The sequence below is a fragment of the Suncus etruscus genome, chromosome 8, assembly GCF_024139225.1.
Source record: "Suncus etruscus isolate mSunEtr1 chromosome 8, mSunEtr1.pri.cur, whole genome shotgun sequence".
Taxonomy (NCBI): Eukaryota; Metazoa; Chordata; class Mammalia; order Eulipotyphla; family Soricidae; genus Suncus; species Suncus etruscus.
In genome coordinates this window covers 36384306-36405895 of record NC_064855.1, presented here as the reverse complement: position 1 = coordinate 36405895, position 21590 = coordinate 36384306, and the positions used below count along the sequence as shown (strand labels likewise).

The 21590-nt window shown below is 37.6% G+C and overlaps 1 protein-coding gene across 1 annotated transcript in view; it reads left to right on the top strand.

The window, feature by feature from the left end:
* MICU2 (mitochondrial calcium uptake 2) overlaps nt 1-21590 on the top strand; it is a 62237-nt gene that overhangs the window by 25621 nt on the left and 15026 nt on the right. Inside the window, exons 3-6 of the mRNA XM_049778263.1 lie at nt 10611-10642; nt 10746-10821; nt 16435-16482; nt 18859-18941. Coding sequence (XP_049634220.1) covers nt 10611-10642; nt 10746-10821; nt 16435-16482; nt 18859-18941 — 239 coding nt within the window. The remainder of the gene's footprint in view (nt 1-10610; nt 10643-10745; nt 10822-16434; nt 16483-18858; nt 18942-21590) is intronic.

Sequence of the window (21590 nt, the reverse complement as noted above, 5' to 3'; positions counted from 1 at the left end):
TCATCAGAAGATCATGAAAAGGGGCCGGAGAGATAGCATGGAGATAAGGTATTTGCCTTTCATGCAGGAGGTCATCGGTTCAAATCCTGGCGTCCCGTATGGTCCCCCGTGCCTGCCAGGAGCAATTTCTGAGCATGGAGCCAGAAATAACCCCTGAGCACTGCCGGGTATGACCTAAAAACCACAAAAAAAAAAAAAAAAAAAAAACGAAGATTATGAAAATATGATGGGGATCTCCAGCACCCGCATAAACTGCATATTGTCACCTGAATCAAAAGAACAATAAGATGGCCATACTGGGAAAAAGATACAATCAAAATGCTTGGATTGGAAAAAGCACATACCCCTCAGGCAGGCAGCAAGGCAGTAAGTAGCCTTTTATGTCTTGTGTCCAAACATGTGGTAGGAAAAAGCCTCCACCCTTTGTGGACAGAGTCAGCCTACCTCTTCCTGAAGAGATTATTTCCACAGAGTTCTTTCTTGGCTTGTGCTGGGCCATGATGAGATTATGTTTGCGGGGGGGGGGGGGGGGGGGGGGCCTTTCTAGGCTGCCTCATGTAGAAAAGCAGGAAACCAGGCAGGGAGCAAAATAGTGGCTTTTTACCTCTTTTTTTGTGCCCAAACACGGTAGGAATCAGCCTCCACCTTTCATGGGTGAAGTCAGCCTACCTTGTGTAGAACCCTGAGAGATTATATCTGCTGGAGCTTTTCTTGGCTTGTGCTGGTCCCTGAAGAGATTATGTCTGCTGGGGCCTTTATTGGCTGCCTCATGCAGAAAAGCAAGAAACCAGGCAAGGAGCAAAGCAGTGGCTTTTACGTGTTTGTTGTACCCAAACACATGGCAAGAATCCATAATTTTCTAATTCATTTGAAGTAATTATTATATAAAAGTTGTCTTAAAAAAATCTACTTATTTGGGGGCATACTCAACAGTATTCCGGGCTTACTCCTGGCTCTATGCTCATGGCTCAGTGATCACTTGTGGGATCAAATGGGATGGCAGGGATCAAACCTCGCCACATGCAAGGAAAGCACTGTATCCACTGTACTATTGTTTCAGTCTATGGCAGGGGTCTCAAACTCACGGCCCGGGCCGTTTTGGCCCTCTGTACAACATTTTGTGGCCCGTGGCTGGCCTTCAAATATCACAGTATTCGCGATTATTCGCTTACCGAATAATCGCAATAAAAATTGCATTAGTAAGAAAAAAATTGCATTAAACATTCGCATACCCTGAGCAGTTCTGATCAGGATATGCAAATGTTTAATGCAATTTTTTTTCTTACTAATGCGATTTTTTATTGCAAATATTCGGTAAGCGAAATCCCTTATGTGGCCCTACCTCACCCCGACTTTGCCTCCTGCGGCCCCCAGGTAAATTGAGTTTGAGGCCCCTGGTCTATGAAATCTATATTAAGTTCAGGGAGATGACTATAAATGTTGGAATACATGTTTTGCTTATAGGGAAATTAAAGGGAGAATTATAGTATCAATTGCTGGGGTATTTTTTTTTGAAAGTTTGATTTCTAAAAGATATAAAATAGATGATGATGGTATGAGAAAAATGCAAAATAATAATCCTTTAGAAATATTTTTAGCCAAGCATCTAATGGTTATCATAAATATCTCAGTATCCTATACTATATTTTACACTCAATTGTTTTATGTTAGGCTTTCAAATGGAAATTTTAAATTTGTGGAGTTGTTCGTGGGTTCCATCCAGTGGTGCTCAGGTCTCTTACTGTTGGCTCTGTACTCAAGGATCATTCCTTCCAGTGCTGGAGTGACCATCTGCGGTAACCATGGGGATTGAACTGGGATCTGCTGCCCACAAGGCAAGCATCCTTAACCCCTGTGCTATTTCTAAGATCCCTCAAATAAAGTTAAAAAATTTGATCAGCTAAAATGTTAACATAAAGTATATTTGAAAGTAATGTGTATTAATGTTTACTTTGACCTAATTCTGTGGTTATTTTTGTTTTCTTATCAATTATTTTCTTTTACTGCATCAATTTTGCTTTTTGTTCTCACTTTCATTAAAGCATCTCCTTCTTCATAGAATGTCATAGTGATCATACAAATGTGCCTACATTTGTTGAATTTTTTTAAAATGTAACATGGTTATGTGCTGAAAGACACTTGAGATGAGGACCACTAGACCAGTCTATGCTGGAGAGCTTGCCCCAAAGAGTGGGGAGTACAGTTAGGCAGAGAAGGGACCACTGTGACTATGATAGCTGGAAAAACGCATTTTCTCTGAATATGAACGGGGTGCCGAAAGGAAGTAAAGGTAAAGAAGATATTCCTTTAGTAACAGTATTGCAATCCACAGTGTCTAAAAAGAAGATTTTGTGTTTGTGTGTATATGTGTGTGAGAGAGACAGAGACAGAGAAAAAATGTCTGCTATACACTATTTACAATAACCAGAATCTGGAAACGATCCAAATGCTCGACAACAGATGAGTGGCTAAAGAAACGGTGGTACATATACACAATGGAATACTGTGCAATCATCAGGAAAAATGAAGTCAGGAAATTTTCCTATACATGATGGACATGGAAACTATTATGCTGTGATATAAGTTAGAGGAGAGAGAATAGTCTCTCTATTTAGAATAGTCTCACTCATCTATGGGATTAAAGAAAAATAAAAGACATCATTGTAATAATTCCCAGAGACAATGGAGATAAGGGTATGAGGGATGGAACGACTGGCCCACAATATGAAGCTTACTACAAAGAGTGGTGAGTTCAGTTAGAGAAATAACTATCATGACAATGATAGTGAATGAGAGTAATAGAATACCTGTCTTGAATACAGGCAGGAGATGGGGGTAGAAGAGGAAGGAGATGGGGAGTCATTGGTGTTGGGAATGTTGCAGTGGTGAAGGGGGTGTTCTTTTTTATAACTGAAACACAACTACAAACACATTACACCATGTTACACCATGTGTAATCATGGTGCTTAAATAAAGATATTAACCAGAAAAAATGATAAGCACTTTTAGTAACTTTCAGTTTTATAATACAACATTGTTATAAAAACTAAGCTGTGGGCCCGGAGAGATGGCACAGCGGCGTTTGCCTTGCAGGCAGCCGATCCAGGACCAAAGGTGGTTGGTTCGAATCCTGGTGTCCCATATGGTCCCCCGTGCCTGCCAGGAGCTATTTCTGAGCAGACAGCCAGGAGTAACCCCTGAGCACTGCCGGGTATGGCCCAAAAACAAAAAAACAAAACAAAAAAAAACTAAGCTGCATATTATATTTCCCAAAACTTAATCATATTATTGTCAGACATTTGTATTCTTGCCCATGTTTCAGAGGTAGAAAAATGGGACATGTTAGGAAAAGGAAGGAACATATTGAGAAGTCCTTTGTAAATTAGAAGAATTCAAGGGCTGGAGCGATAGCACAGCGGTAGGGCATTTGCCTTGCACTTGCTAACCTAGGATGGATCATGGTTTGATCCCCTAGTGTCCTATATGGTCCCCCAAGCTAGGAGCAACTTCTGAGTGCATAGCCAGGAGTAACCCCTGAGCGTCACTGGGTGTAGCCCAACACCCCCCCCCAAATAATTCAAGGTATTATATTAGCCTTAATCTATTGAAAGAAAAAAATATCTCTTAAAAAATATACCAGGTGACTGAAACTCAACCATGAACAACTTTTATGTAACTATCTCATGGTGACTCAATTAAAAAATATTATAAAATCTTTTAAAAGAATCTCCCTCTTATAATTTTCCTTTACCTTGTTTTAAGCACATGCACATACTATTCTAATCAATTTCAAAGTTTATGCAACTTTTTTCTTTCATTATTTATACTTTATGCAACCCTTGATTTAAGCAATTTAGTTCTTATAATGTTTCCACTTTTATTATTCATTGGAATGTAATTAAACTGTCAAATGGCATTTAGCTAAATCAAGAATTTGGTCATCTTGCAGGTCAAATAATAAAATGTACTTTACCCTCATTTTTCATCGTGGATAAGAAAGATAATCTTGATTGCATTCCTGTGTATCAAGATGAGAAGCAAAACAAGGAATTACAGAGACAGCGAGGTGACCCATGCTCTTCGTGTATAAACAGAAAAAAATAAAACAATCTGAGATTTATTAGACACATTTTTATCAGGTATTTCCTTCCTGGAATTTTTACAAGTAACACATTTTATTAATAGTAAATTAAACCATCTCTGTGCATCTTTAAAATGAATGCTGGCTGCTTATTTTTTATGCTATGCTATGCTGGATTGAGGTGAAGTCAGTGTCATTTTCATTGTGTATTTCAAAACCCTAGAAATGTTTCCCTTTGAGCAGTATATTGTATAACTAAAGCATCAGGTCACTTTAAGTTCTTTTCTATTAAATTCTAAAAGATAATTTTCTCTACTAAACTAGTTTTATGATTCTTCAGTACTTGGGGCCGGAGCGATAGCACAGTGGCAGGGTGTTAGCCTTGCACACTGCCGATCCAAGACAGACCTTGGTTCTATCCCTGGCATCCCATATGGTCCCCTGAGCCAGGAGTGATTTCTGAGTGAATAACCAGAAGTAACCCCTGAGCGTCACCTGGTGTGGCCCAAAAATTACAAAAAAATTCTTCAATACTCTTCAGTTCCAAGGATACTCACTTTTGTTTATATCCAGTGTGTACTAGCAGAAATCGTTCCAGTTTTGAAACTCAAATAGAATCTCATTGTCTATGAACAGTATGTTAAAAATTTCCATTGCCCACCTTCTAATGCCCAGTATCCCTATTAATGACCTCATAAAAACTCCTTAGTTATTCCCAAGATCTAAGTTCCATCTACATCTTCTTTTTTTATAGCTACAGGAATTAATCTTTTTTTTTTCGGTTTTTGGTTTTTGGGTCACACCTAGCGGTGCTCGGGGATTATTTCTTCTGGCTCTGTGCTCAGAAATTGCTCCTTGCAGGCACAGGGGACCATATGGAATGCCAGGGTTCCAACTGCCATTCATCCTGGAACGGCTGCTTGCAAGACAAACGCCTTACCACTGTGCTATCTCTCTGGCCCAGGAATTGCCATTTTTTATTTCATAATATTTATATTCAAATATTTCCCTCTTCTTAATTGAATCAAGTCCATTTAGAACTGTGGGAAAAATCAAATGCTGATGCAAATTCGAACCACTAAATTCATATTCTTTAACTTTATCTAGAATTGACAAAGCATTTTATGCTTCTAAATTAAGTCTCTCACAGTGGCCCTCTTTGTCCCGCTAACATTAGTTCCTCCACTATCTCCTCTAAATCATTGTTTTTTTTTCTTTCTATCATTCTCTAAAGCTTAGTCTCATAACTTTACAATCTTAACAAATCTTAGTAAGATCAGTTCTTTCTAATTTGCTCTTAGCTGTATTTCACCTATCCAAATTTTGTTCTTCATAGACCATTCTTCAGTGTCCCACAATCTAATTTTCTCTCTCATTTGTCTACTGTGAATTTTCTCTGCTTTTTCATTGAACTATCAGCAGTATTTACCTGCATCTACATCTTCCCCTTGAAACTTTTTTCTAGTTTCTATGACACACATTTCCTATTCTAATACATTCATTTCTACTTGGTTTTTAAGATTCTTTTTTTTTTTTTTTTGGTTTTTGGGCCACACCTGTTTGACGCTCAGGGGTTACTCCTGGCAATGTGCTCAGAAATCGCCCCTGGCTTGGGGGGACCATATGGGACACCGGGGGATCGAACCGCGGTCCATTCCTTGGCTAGCGCTTGTAAGGCAGACACCTTACCTCTAGTGCCACCTTCCCGGCCCCAAGATTCTTTTCTTAAATCAGTTTTTCCTTCAGCTCTTCATACCTTGAGCATAATCCATCACAACTTTTCTTTTACTGTATTCTCTTTATGATGTTAGAGCCCCTATTACTTCCCATGTCACTCAGTTTACTGGGGAGTCTTCACAGATATTTCATCTTTTGATGATCATTAAAACCTATTTAGCACCTTAATTTCTTTTTTTTTCTTTTTTTTCTTTTTTTTTTTTTTTTTTGTTTTTCGGACCACACCCATTTGATGCTCAGGGGTTACTCCTGGCTAAGCGCTCAGAAATTGCCCCTGGCTTGGGGGGGGGGGAACATATGGGATGCCGGGGATCAAACCGCGGTCCTTCCTTGGCTAGCGCTTGCAAGGCAGACACCTTACCTTTAGCGCCACCTCGCTGGCCCCTGCACCTTAATTTCTTTCTTTCTCCTTCTCTCTCTCTCTCTCTCTCTCTCTCTCTCTCTCTCTCTCTCTCTCTCTCTCTCTCTCTCTCTCTCTCTCTCTCTCTCTCTCTCTCTCTTTCTCTCTCTCTCTCTCTCTCTCTCTCTCTCTCTCTGGTTTTTGGGCCACACCTGGTGATGCTCAGGAATTAACTCCTGGCTAAGTGCTCAGAAATCGCTCTTGGCTTGGGGGACCATATGGGATGCTGGCGTATCGAACCACCGTCCATCCTAGGCTAGCACGTGTAAGGCAGATACTACAGCATGCACCACTGCTCCAGCCTAATTTCTTTTTTATTTGTTTGTTTGTTTTTAATTTTTCCTTCATGCTTTTACTGCCTGTACTTTGGATGCTTCAGTAGGTTATATTGTTCATATATCTAGTTGGCTCATTTCCTTCCTCTGCTAATGGAACCCAGGGCTCCAAAATGAGGATCTGGTAAGACACAGGTCTGGAAGCAAATGTTGACATGAGAAATAATACACACAGTGAAAACATTGCATTTTTATGCAGTTATTCTAAATACAACTTATAAGTGATATCTTATATTTATCCTTCTCTGGTTTAGTTTATTTAACATAAAATCCTCCATTTCTAACCATGTCACATGCAGTGAATTGCATGAATGCACCATTTCTCAGAGCTATGTAGTATTCCATTGTGTGTGTGTGTGTGTGTGTGTGTGTGTGTATGTGTGTATGTACCACATCTTCATGAGCCAACTCTGAGCTATTGTACTGAGTGCTATGATGAATAGCAGTGTGTCCTATTAGATGAATGTTTTTCTTTCCTGGGGATAGATACACAAAAGTGGAATTTCTGGGTCATATAGAAGTTCAATTCTGAGTTTACTGAGAACGTTTCATACTGTTTTCCATAGGGGTTGAGTTAGACATTTATACCAGCCAGTGGATGAGAGTTCCTTTTTCACCACATCCCCACCAACACAGATCGTTCCCAATATTTCTGATATGTGGTATAAAATGATATCTCATTGTCGTTTTAATTTGGATTTCCCTAAGTGATAAGTGATGATGAGCATTTTATAATGTGCCTATTGCTCATCATCACTGTTCATTTCCTCCTCCCAATTTTTTATGGTGTTTAGATTGGGGGGGGTAATCTTTGTGATTACTTTTGTATATCCTAGATATCAACATTTTATCAATATTTGCAAATATTTTCTCCCACTCTATTAGCTGCCCTTTGGTTAACCCGTGTTTCTTTTGCCATACAGAAACTTTTTAGTTTGATGTAGTCAATTAATTCAAACTTGATTCTATAGCCCTTGCTATTGGCCTCAGAGAGTTGAAGATGACTTGATGATACACACTGAAGACAACATGATGATAGATGTTGAAGGCCACAAAAAGACTCCTAGAAACAATATAAACTAATACAGCACAGTGGCCAGTTACAAATTTAATATACAAAAAAGATCAAAGAATCTATCCCATTTAAAACAGTGTAAAAAACCATTAAGAACCTAGGCATTAACTTAACAAAAGAGGTGAGAGATCTATACCACAAAAAATTCAAAACATTTAAGAAGTTCTATGGAAATAGAAACTGGGGACACTCTAAAGCAGGGGTCTCAAGCTCGTGGCCCCCAGGCCATTTGCGGCCTTCCGTACAACATTTTGTGGCCCGCGGCCGGCCTTCAAATATCGCACTATTCGCGATTATTCGCTTATCGAATAATCACAATAAAAATCGCATTAGTAAGAAAAAAATCGCATTAGTAAGAAAAAAATCACATTAAACATTTGCATACCCCGAGCAGTTCCGTTCGGGATATGCAAATGTTTAATGCGATTTTTTTTCTTACTAATGCAATTTTTTATTGCGAGTTTTCGGTAAGTGAAATCCCTTATGCGACCCTGCCTCACCCCGACTTTGCCTCCTGCAGCCCTCAGGAAAATTGAGTTTGAGACTCCTGCTCTAAAGGGAGGTCCCACTGGTATTGTGTTTTTGTGAGCCACACAGGTATTGAGTTTGATCTGAAATGACTGTACTATAAACAAATGGTAAATCACGGGTTAAAAATTAGAAAAAAAATTTTAAATTAAAGAATAATTTGGCTTTATATAGAGAGCCTTTACTATCTTGAGGAAGTTTCCTTCCAGTGCCATCTTGTTTAGGAATTTTATTATAAATGTTTATTTATCTTGTCAAAAACTTTCTCTACATCAATTAATCTGATCATATAATTTTATCTTTCATTTTACTGTCATGGTATATTATGTTAATTTATCTATATTGAACGGTGCTTTAATCTTTGGATAAACTCCACTTGACATTATTATTTTATTTTTTATAATACCTTTATTTAAGTACCATGGTTATAAGTATATTTGGGTTTCAATCCTAGACCTGCACCTCTCTTTACCAGTGCAACCTTCCCGCCAGCAGTTCCTCCCCCCACCTTTTCTTTTTTTTTTTTTTTTTGGTTTTTGGGCCACACCCTGTGACGCTCAGGGGTTACTCCTGGTTATGCACTCAGAAGTTGCTCCTGGCTACTTGGGGGACCATATGGGACACCGGGGGATCGAACCGCGGTCCGTCCTAGGCTAGCGCAGGCAAGGCAGGCACCTTTACCTCCAGCGCCACCGCCCGCCCCCCCCCTTTTCTAGCCCACCCCCTGCCTCTATTTGAGACAGGCATTCTATTTCTCTCACTCGATACCATTGTCATGATAGTTATTGGTGTAGTTATTTCTCTAACTGTAATCACCACTCTTTATGGTAAGCTTCATATCATGGACTGGTCCTTCCAATCCTCATCTCTATTTTCTTTGAGTATTATTACAATACTGTCTTTTATTTATCTTACATCCCACAGATGAGTAAGACTATTCTGTGTCTGTCTCTCTAAATATGAATCATTTAACTCAGCAAATGTCAGGAAAATGTCATGACTTCATTTTTTCCTGATGGCTGCTTAGTATTTTGTTGTATATGTGTCCCACAGTTTCTTTAGCCACACATCTGTTGTCAGGCATCTGGGTTATTTTTAGATTCTGGCTATTAAAAATATAGCTGCAATGAACATAGGCAAGTAGAGGGCATTTTTGTATTGTTTTGTGTTCCTAGTATATATCCCCCCTTAGGAGTAGTATTGCTGTATCGTATGGGAGCTCAATTTCCAAATTTTTTAGGAATATATATATTGTTTTCCATAAAAACTGGACTAGGGCTGGAGAGATAGCATAGCTGTGGGGCATTCGCCTTGCATGCAGAAGGATGGTGGTTTGAATCCCATATGGTCCCCCAAACTTGCCAGGAGCGATTTCTGAGCATGGAGCCAGGAGTAACCCCTGAGTGCAGCCAGTTGTGACCCAAAACAAACAAAAAAAAGCAGCTTTCTAAACAAAAAATTGTGGACCATAATTAATAAAGTTGTCCATAATTGTTGTTTCAGGCAGTGTTCCAACATCAATCCCACCATGAGTGTGACCTTCCCTTCACCACAGGCTTTAGTTTCCCATCTTCCACACAAGCCTGTCTCCTTATCAAACACAAAAAAAATTTACTTTATATTGTTAGAACAAAAAGGCAAGGGGGCAGAATGATAGTGCAAGGGTGCTTGCTTTGCATGCTGCTTCACCAGGTTTAATCCCCAGGACCCTAGATGATCCCTGGAACCCCACTAGTAGTGATCCCTGAACACAGAGTCAGGAATAAGCCCTGAGCATAGCCAAGGTGTGTCCTAAACATAAAGGAATATTTTTATTTTAAGGCAGATAAATAAAAATCAATTTGTAATAATTATTATATCTCACAGTGATGTTACTAAGTAATTGTGAGGACTTATTGAGCTGGTTGGTGCAAGTTAAGCCTTTTATGTTATTGATTTCACTTATATAGGCTGCTGGTCTTCTATACAACTTTTCCATCAAATTTGCTCTGCTTCTACTAGACCAATACTATGAAATTTGGAGCTCACATATGCTCCAAGAGCTATGGAGCTGGAACAATTCAATATTTTGGCAGTTTGATGAGTTTCAGTAGTGGAGCTAAACAATTTCTATGATAGTGTCAGTTGTGGGTAGGCGGAATCTGCCTGCTCCCATTCTTAGAAGCTCCAGAGTTCTCAAATCAGTCTTCCTGGAATGAGTCAGTGACATCAAATTCTTTTCGAGATTAATTGTGGAGATGGCAATTGTGGACATTTTTTATCAGTTAAAATGTGAGCACACAATTTTAATTGTCATCTAAATTTAGGAATTTATTTTTAGGAATTTATTATGGAGTCAGTATAATTATTTAGTTGTTTATTATGAATCTTTTAAATTATTTTCCTTAGTGGAAGTAGAATTTCACTCAGGAATATGTGGACTAAATATTGCTTTTTTTTCCCCTCTTGCTATAGGTAAGACTTTAATTAAGAAGATGACAAAAAAGGTAAGTAAAATGTGTGAAATTTGGGGGATTTATTTTTATCTTTTAACCAACAAAATGAACATTTGTCAGTTAAACTGATAGATTTTATTATGTTTGTTTAAAGGATCTTGATGATATACTGGCAGGAGTCCAGGGAGCTAATTATGGGTCCACCTTTTTCAGAGACATTGGTGATAAAGGTACCATTGATTTGTTGACTTTTTATTAGTTTTGGCTAAAGTATTATTAACTTATGAAGGTTGCATCTATAGATGATAGAATATAATGTTTATATGTATTCTATAGAATAGAATAAAACAGAATTTCAGAGAATGATACATTTTAATAGATGATTTCAAGTGATAAACCATTATGAGAAGAAAACTTTTTTCCAAACTAATATATACATATATATATATATATATATATATATATATATATTTTAATGAAAACCTACAAATAAAGCAAGGAATGATAAGTACAAAGTAAGAAGTGAAGCTACACTTCTAGAGGAGCACCAGCATTTAATAGAATGGAAGCTAAAGAAGTGCCCTTGAAAGAGACTAAGCTGAGTGGTCAGAGATGTTGAAGAAAATCAGGAGGGTGTCATCATACAAATCAATAGGAGAGTATGTTTTGGAAGAGCTACTTCTTTCCAAATAAAGTTAATTGAAGGATTATAACTTAAAATCAAGTAAATTAAATAATTCAATAGGGTGAAGGGAAGGCAGAGAAATATCCATTAGATTTCACAGCATGAAATCTGACAGTTCAGCAAATGCCTTTTCAAAAGTGGGATGAGGATTTGAAATCACTTTGCAGGAAATTTAGACATGAACTCAGATATGAGAAAAGTCACACAGACCAAAAAGTAAGTGTGAGCAAAGAAAATTAGGGGTGTACAAAAAAGGCCTCAAAGAATATACACAAAAGACAAAAGGTCTTGAGAATGTTGGTTTACATTTGACGAAGAAGCTTAAGAATGTTTCTTGTTGGGCCCGGAGAGATAGCACAGCGGAGTTTGCCTTGCAAGCAGCCGATCCAGGACCAAAGGTGGTTGGTTCGAATCCTGGTGTCCCATATGGTCCCCCGTGCCTGCCAGGAGCTATTTCTGAGCACCGCAGGGTGTGACCCAAAAAACCAAAAAAAAAAAAAAAAAAAAAAAAGAATGTTTCTTGTTGATGGAACAGTGGAAAATGTAAAAGAAAAGAAATTGAAAATAAGAAAATGTGAGTGAAGGACAGGTGAACACAGATAATCAGAACACAGATGAAAGGATCATCACTCTGCTGGGTGGATAGCTTTTCCATTGTAACAATAAGAGAAAGAATAAATGGGTATTTTGAACAGATATTTGTAAATTAAGTAGCACGAAGTTAAGACAAATCTGGGAGATTAACTTTGGTTTATTTTTACTACTGTATTCTTATTTACTACAGATTAGATGTCCATGTATGCGTGAATTCATTTCGAGGCTTACTATTCCATTGATCTGTGTGCTTGTGTTCTGAAATACTACTGCTTGACTACAATTGCTTTATAATATAGTTTGAAGTTAGAGGGTATGAACTCATTTTATTTCCAGAGTTGTTTTAGTGATCTATGGTCTTTTATAGTTCCATACAAATTTTAAAATCATTTGTTCTATTATTTTGAAGCTTGCCATTGAAATTTTAATGAGAATTACATTGAATCTGTAGATTGCTTTAAGTAAGATGGCCTTTTTGTTTTGTTTGTTTTTGTTTTTTGTTTTTTGGTTCACACCCAGCCAGCACTCAGGGGGCTCTACGCACTCCTGGCTCTACGCTCAGAAGTCGCTCCTGGCAGGCTCGGGGAACCACATGTTATGCCGGGATTCAAACCACCGTCCTTCTGCATGCATAGCAAATGCCTTACCTCCATGCTATCTCTCCGACCCCAAGATGGCCATTTTTAATAATACTAGTCCATTCAATCCCCCCAACATGAGATGTCTTTTGTTCTTTCTTGCCTCACAAAATTCCCAGTCCATGAGGCTCTCAAGGTTTCCTCATAGCGCTTAGAGCTTGGGTATTGAACATGCAACCTTGCAGTACTTGCGCACAGACCGCGGTTTGATCCCCCTGCCTCCCATATGGTCCCCCAAGCCAGGGGCGATTTCTGAGCGTATAGCCAGGAGTAACCCCTGAGTGTCAACGGTGTGCATCCTATACATCGTTGGAATGAAACTCAATGAATTTTTGGCAAATTCAATTTGCCAATATTTTTTAATTTGTGGGGGAGGCACCTGCTGTGCTCAGGGCTTACTCCTTTCTTTGCTTTCAGAGGCCACTCCTGGCAATGCAGAGGGAATTATATCCAGTATCAGGGATTGAACCTGGATCAATTGCTTGCTAGGCAAGTGATGTTCTCACTGTACTATCTCTACAGCCCTATTTGTCAAGATTTTGTTAAGAATTTTTTTTATTCATCAGAGATACCCAACTATAGTTTTATTTTTCCTATGTTATTATTTTGAAGCTTAGAGATAGAATGTGTTTGACAGTGTTTCCCACTATTCAGTTTTGAGGATGAGTAGAGTGGATGGGTTCTTTGCAAACTTAATAGGGTTGTGTTGAAAGTCATCTGATCCTTAGCTTTTGTTCTTATGGAAACTTTGGACTTTTGAAATCTATGCTTCTGATTGGTCTGTTCAAACTATTAATTTATTCTTGGCCAAGTGTTAGAGGAAGTTTCCAAAAACTTTTCCATATTCTTGAAGCTTTTCACTTTGTTTCCATACAGGAATTTATAGTATTCTGTTAAGACCCTTTATATTGTTGCAATACAGTTGTAAATTTGGCATCACAAATGAAATCAGAACTAATCTTGGCAAAAATGTGGAGAATTTTTTCTTTTTAATAGAATCACCATGAGATACACAATTACAAAGTTGTTCATGATTGAATTTTAGTCATTCAATTTCCAACACACCCATTTCCTTCACTAGTGTACATTTCCCTTCACCAGTGTCCCCTGTTTCTCTCCCACCCTTCCAACCACTGTAGCTGACATTTTTCTTCTCTCTTTTTCTCTTTCTCATTTTTCTATTAGAGACTATGATTTAACCCTTGTGCATTGCAAGTGGGAATATAAACTGATGCCACAAACAGAATCTGATGTTTCCTCACATAAACTAGGTATAGAATGACTGAATGAATGTGTATATATGTACTTATATCTATACCCAAAAAGAACTAAAAGCAGATATTTGTGCACCAACATTTAAGCAGCATTCATCTTAGTAGCAAGAAGGTAAAAACAACTCCATATTCAAGACATATTAAGAGGTAAATAAAATGTATATTCATAAAATGGAATTTAGCTGAAAAAATCAATAGGAAACACATGTACATACTATACTGTATTAAATCTCAAAGACTTAGGGACAAAAATAATTTCACATGTAGAGAAATCTAAAACAGGTAAATTAATAGAAGTAGACTAGAGGTTACAGAGACTGTGGGACAGAACAGAATGGAAGTCAATATGTAATTGGTTCTTACATTTATGATTATAATAAAATTCTGATATTGGCTATAAAACAAGGTCCTTAGTGCCACTGAACTGTACATTTTGTAGCATTTAAATTTAATAGATTGATTAATGTTTAATAGATATTTTATCAGTTTTTTTAAAAGTAACCTGAAATGTGTCAGCAATGCAGAAACCTTAAATATTAATTTGAGGAGCAAAAAGATGCCTGCATACCAGGTTAAGTTACTGGAACAGGGGCCAGGCGGTGGCGCTAGAGGTAAAGTGCCTGCCTTGCCTGCGCTAGCCTTGGACGGACTGCGGTTCGATTCCCCGGCGTCCTATATGGTCCCCCAACCCAGGAGCAACTTCTGAGCGTATAGCCAGGAGTAACCCCTGAGCGTCACCGGGTGTGGCCCAAAAACAAAAAACAAAAAAAAAAGTTACTGGAACAAAATGGAGTTGGGAGAGGCCCTTGAGCACTGCCAAGCATGGTTTAAAAAAGTAAATATATATTGACTTGACATTAAAAATTTTTTCTGAAACATGGAAGTTTGTAACACTGACTTGGACGGACACAAGATTTGATGTCATTAAGGAATCATTGATAAATGTTTCATTGTCAAACACTTTAAAGGGCTTGGAATCATCCTTTTAGAGGGAAAATTTTATGCTATAAAATGATATTCTGTAGTTTCAGAATAATCCAGTGGGAAATGAATAAAAGAGGTATAGATGATATGACATCTGCCATTTAATTAAAGAAGTTGGTGTGTGTGTGTATACATGCATGCTCTAATATATAGTATATACATTAGTGTTTGTGTGTGTTGGGGGAGCTATATACAAAGTTTGAATTCAGAGGGATAGTTGCAGGGGCCACTGAGATATTCATGCAGGACAGTTCCCAGTGCCTTATATGGCCCCTGAACACTGCCAGGAGTGATCCCTGAGCTTAGAATCAAGGGGTGAAGTTCTGGGCACTATCAGGTGTGGCTAAAAACAAAAACAAAACAACAGAAAACCCTGGTAATATCCACTTGAAGTAAAAAGTTATTTAGTAAATGGGCATAGAACTAGTTTCAGGTACCTCTTAAATAAACCAGGACTACAAATTTGCCAGTTCTGTCTTTCACACCTGTCTAAAGATTGGCTAATTCTCAAGCCTTTAACAGACTTTCTTACAACTCCAGAGATTCTCTCCATAACTTCACATTCCTCACTGAAGCACTAATACCATCAGAAAATTAAGAAAATAACTGAATGCCTAACCTTAGAAATTCTACAATGAGGGCCAGAGCAATGCACAGTGGGTAGGGCATTTTGTTGCATGCGGCCAGCCCGGGTTCTATCTCAAGCATCCCATCTGGTCCACGAGCTTGCCAAGAGTGATTTCTGAGTGCAGAGCCAAAAGTAACTCCTGAGTGTCGCTTGGTGTGGGCCCCCCTACTCAAAAAAAAGAAAGAAAGAAAAGGAAGGAAGGAGGGAAGGAGGGATGGAGGGAGGGAGGGAGGGAGGGAGGGAGGGAGGGAGGGAGGAAGGAAGGAAGGAAGGAAGGAAGGAAGGAAGGAAGGAGGGAAGGAGGGAGGGAGGGAGGGAGGGAGGGAGGGAGGGAGGGAGGGAGGAAGGAAGGAAGGAAGGAAGGAAGGAAGGAAGGAAGGAAGGAAGGAAGGAAGGAAGGAAGGAAGGAAGGAAGGAAGGAAGGAAGGAAGGAAGGAAGGAAGGAATTCTTCAATAATACTTGGAAATTTCAGTCTGGGTAGCCAGTGAATGGCATGACTAAATTAATTATTAGCTTGAACTACAGCTTACATATCCATGCACTACCAGTTTTACCAGAATATTTATTTAGGCCTATCAACATCTACCTTCAATCATGATGTCTTACGCAAATTTTGTATTCAAGAACAATAAAGAAGTAATTTACCAAAAGAAAAAGGAAATCTGATTATATCATTTTAATATTTAAATTTGACCTTTGGTATTTTCAAATCAGTTATTCTTCTGAATTGATGTTTTACTTCACTTGAGATCATGAATAGAAAAATTTGAGTACAATTTACATAAAATTTCATGCAAATAAAACCTATAGTGTGTAAGTTATTTTAAGCTATCACTCATCATAAGTAATAATAAACCAATGAAAGTTAGTGTTTTTAAATTATTGTTACTGTATTTCAACTGTAATAAAACTTTTCTATATACCAAGAAGAAGTATTTCAAAACAGAATTCTGTGTTTAAATCACATAAAGTATATGCATAAAATTACTTATAAATCATTTAAAACTTACTTTCTGACATTTTTACTTATTTCTTTTAGGAATAATTTCATATACTGAATATCTTTTCCTACTTACAATCCTCACTAGTAAGTATCCATAATATTTCTCAGTGATGTTCTAAAATCTTTATGCCATAGCAGGATTTGGGAAATTTTTATATTTTATATTTTATAAAGACATATATATGTCTTTATTATTAAAAATAGTGTGGAGGGCCAGAGCAATAGCACAGCGGGTAGGACGTTTGCCTTGCACGCATCTGACCCAGGTTCAATCAATCCCTGGCATCCCATATGGTTCTGAGCGCATAGCTAAGGTAACACCTGAGGGCTGCCAGGTGTGGCCCCCAAAAAAAGCCAAAAAATATTAAAATAGTATGGAGACCTTAGTTCTTATATTTGTTTTTTGTCTGTTTTATTTTTTGGTTTTTTTTTTTTTGCATTGTGATTCTATGTAACTTTGTCTTCTTAATAAAAGACTTGTTCAATAATCCAGATTAGCCTTCACTATGCAAACATTGTCATCTGGGACCAGAGAGATAGCACAAGAGGTAAAGTGCTTGTTTTGTGAACAGCTAACTCTGACTCAATCCCTAGCACCAAAAATGAGCCCCTGTGCACTACCAGGAGTGAGCCCTGAGATACAGATGTGTTCTGAGCACCTCCAGTTGTGAACAAAAACAAAAAGTTTTAATTTTTTGTTGTTGTTGTTGTTTTGGTTTTTTGGGTCACACCAGGCAGTGCTCAGGGGTTATTCCTGGCTCCGTGATCAGAAATCACTCCTGGCAGGCTCTGGGAACCATATGGGATGCCGGGATTCAAACCAATGACCTTCTGCATGAAAGGCAAATGCCTTACCTCCATGCTATCTCTCCAGCCCCAGTTTTAATTTTTTTTAAAAAAAGAAACCTTCATCCCTTCATCTTATTAGTATTCATCAAACTGTTATAAATGTTGAGGAAAGATTAGAGAACTTTCTGGAGAAAACTAAAGAAACAATCATTAATTGCAATATAGTTTGTTTTACTTGATCATAGAAAAACATGGGATCTTAACATTTAAATAATGTATTACAGCAGTATTATTCTCTTAGTATTTTTATAAAAGTTCTGTGGTTATATATGTTAATATAAGAACTTAGTATACTGTCTTTATAGCATTTCAGTAAGTTTAAAATTAGTTAGTCTCATAGAAATGGCTTAAAGCACTTGCCTTGCAGGTCTGAAGTCTTCAGTTTGATTCCTGGTGCCACCCACATGTCCCAAACAGGCCCTGTCTGGCTGCTCTGTGGTAGGCACCTTTGACTCCACAATTAAGTATGACCATAAGAAACATTTAACTGAAGATTGTGAGCACACAACCAACTCTACCACCCCTGACAAACACCACAGACAAGTATTTGTACAGCTTGTGGTCAGTGTAACAACAACAAAGGAAAGGAAAGAGGAAAATGATATAAATAAAAAAATTTTAAGTTTTTCTAAGAGCTACTCTGAGAGGGGGGAAATAAAAAAACAGTAACCAATATGAAAAATAGCCAAGGTATATTAGGAATAGAGGAAAGTTAAATCAGAGAGATAACAAATCAGGTAAGGTACTTGTGCCTTGCATGGAACCAACATAGGTACACTCCCTGAAACCCCATATCATCCCCCAAGTACCATCAGGAGTGATCCCCCAGTAAAGAGCCAGGAATAAACCCTGAGCACTACTGGGTGTGCCCAAAATCCAATGGGAATAAAAGAATAATAGGAAGTATCTAACAGAGCAAAAGTTTAAAATAACTCTACCCAATTTACTTGATTTTTAAAGAAGCCTTCCTTGAAAAATTGTATCATACAGAGAGCTTTTATTTTTTTATTTTATTTATTTTATTTTATTTATATTTATTTATATTTTTTATTTTATTTACACTGTGGCTACAAGGTTGTTCTTATTACAGTTGTGGTGTTATTTTTCTTCACAGATAAGTAGTTCATAATTGAGTTACAGTCATCCAGTGTACAACAACTTTACTAGTGCACATTTCCCACTACTAAGATCCCATTTCCCTCTCACCCTCCCCAGTGTCCTCTCCCCTTCCTGTCTCTGGGGTAGATATTTTTCTCCTATCTATCTCTTTTTCTCTCTTTTCTTTTTTTTTCTTTTTTGGTTTTTGGGTCACACCCGGCGGTGCTCAGGGGTTACTTGGCTGTCTGCTCACAAATAGCTCCTGGCAGGCACAGGGGACATATGGGACACCGGGATTCGAACCAACCACCTTTGGTCCTGTATCAGCTGCTTGCAAGGCAAACGCCGCTGTGTTATCTCTCTGGGCCCTTCTCTCTCTTTTCCTACAGTTATTTTTTTTCAGTTTAAACATTTACTCAGATCATTTCTGTTGACTATTTCACATTTAGAAATATTTAGATCTGAAAAAATTCTGCATTTAACTAATAGTTGTTTATTTCTACTTGATTATAGAACCCCAGTCTGGTTTTCATGTAGCTTTCAAAATGCTAGATGCAGATGGTGATGAGATGGTTGAGAAAAAGGAATTTTTCAAGGTAAGTTTAATTGTTTTATTTATCAAAAGCATCTAAAAACTTGTATGATTTGCAGTTCCATTAAAAAATAAAAATTACAGGGGTCGGAGAGATAGCATAGAGATAGGGCGATTTCTGAGTGTAGAGCCAGGAGTAACCCCTGAGCGCTGATGGGTGTGACCCAAAAACCAAAAAGTAAATAAATAAATAAATAAATAAAAGTAAAAATCATACCCTCTACTTTTCCTTATATAAAACGTAAAGAAAATATTAAATTTTTTACTTTCTATAATACAACCTATAGGCTAGGGACTTATTCCAGTAATTCTCCTTCAGCCAGACTTACAATTCTATGTAAACCCTGAAGATTTGGTGCTTTTCAGCCCCTGCAATGCTGAAGGTGACCTGGTCTACTCTGGCAGTGTTGGGAACCTCCAGCACTGTACCTTGTGATTCTCGAGAGTATGTAATACCAAATATCAAGCAAGAATTGTTTGCATACAAAGCAACAGAAACCCTATGCTGTCTCTCCAACTCCCAACTTCTGTTTTTCTTAGGGTTTTATTTTTCATTTCAGCAAATTATGGTATAATACAAAAAACTTCAAAGATAATTATTCTTCTCTTTTCAGCCCAAAAAGAAAGAAAAAGCTAAGAAAAAGAAGGAACATATTTAAAGCCACAGTTGATCCAAATTGTCTAGGAATTTGCTAAAACTGATACTCAAAAAAGCTGAAAATACAAAACTCTAGACTGTGAAATAAGTAACTGTCATTCCGATTCCAAGTGAAATGTGGTGGTAATACTTGAGAAAAAAAAACTAATCACACTTCTGTGTGCATAAAATGTTGACTATGAATCTAGTAAGCGATCTTTTAATCTAATAGAGTTCCTTATTAAGAAATAATGTGAGGCTTCCGGTTTCAGTCCACATAACTGTCCCCGGAGCCCCAGAGCTTTGGAATAAAACCACTTTGCTTTTGCATTTTCTGAGTGACCACTGGTGGTTGTGCAGTGAGTGACCTTGCTCCAAGCTTCAACTGTGATCCAAATTGGTGATTAGATTTAGGTTTTATTGCTGGCTTTTGTTTTTATCAACTTTCCTGAACTGATACCATATTGTCAGTTTTACTCATTTGTTACTAATTTTTCTAGTTATTTTGAATTTACAGTTCTTTTCCCTTTTTTATTTCCTAAGATAGAAATTTATGTCATTTATTTATAACTTTTTCTTTGTAATATATGCACTCATTTTGCCTTCAAGCACTGCTTTTTTCTGAAACCCATTTGTTTGAAAGCTTGCCTTAAAATAAACATAATAGAACCCCTAAATGATAATTTGGAATTTAGTTAGGAATATTTTTAAATTATTACCAAAAGAATAGCCTAGAAAAACATGTTAAAGGTTTAGCTACTAATTGATGTGAATCTATAGTTGAGGATCATCTTTTTAACAAAAAATATTTAAAGATTTGATTCTTATTAAACCCTTTTTTTTATTTGCTTTCCATTTGAGGATTGATACAAATGAGGTAGGTAGATTTTTCACTGTGCTTGGTGTCAAGGTACAAACACTTGTTGAAATATGTCTTTCAGAATAGTCTCACTCATCTATGGGTTTAAAAAAAAAAGAAGTAAAGACATTGTTGTAATAATCCCAGAGACGATAGAGTTAAGGGCCGGAAAGACTGGCTCACAATTTGAAGTTCACCACAAAGAGTGGTGAACACTGTTAGGGAAATAACTACACCAACAACTAGCATGACAAAGTTAATGAATGAGAGAAGTAGAATGCCTGTCTCAAATACAGGCAGAAGATGGGGAGGTGGGAGATCAGTGGGAATGTCGCACTGGTGAAGGGGGTGTTCTTTTTATGACTGAAATCCAACTACAATCATGCTTATAATTATGGTGCTTAAATAAAGATTTAAAAATAGGGGCAGGTGGCCCGGAGAGATAGCACAGCCGCGTTTGCCTTGCAAGCAGCCCATCCAGGACCAAAGGTGGTTGGTTCGAATCCCGGTGTCCCATATGGTCCCCCGTGCCTGCCAGGAGCTATTTCTGAGCAGACAGCCAGGAGGAACCCCTGAGCACCGGCGGGTGTGGCCCAAAAACCAAAACAAAACAAACAAACAAACAAAAAAAATAGGGGCAGGTGAGGTGGCGCTAGAGGTAAGGTGTCTGCCTTGCAAGTGCTAGCCAAGAAAGGACCACAGTTCGATCCCCCAGCATCCCATATGGTCCCCCCAAGCCAGGGGTAATTTCTGAGCGCTTAGCCAGGAGTAACCCCTTAGCATTAAAGAGGTGTGACCCAAAAAAAAATAAATTATAATAATAATAATAATAATAATAAATAACCTAGGGAGAAAGGGAATTTCTATGAAGGTTTTGGTTTTAATACTTAGTTAAATTGTGGCTACATTATTGCTGATATAGAAACTAGGTAATTTGAAGAATATTTTATTGGAATAAAAAAATGTTTAAAATATAAAAAGCTCCATTTATCAAAAAATAGAAAAGTGTGTCTTTATAATCTTCTATTGCATAACAAGTTCTTAAAGGGGAAAGAACATTTATAGATACAAATAACTTTTTAAGTGCTACATACTTAAAATATGAATGTAAATTCTCTGATACAAAGTGTTATGAATTAAAATTCTCTTGAGAGAAG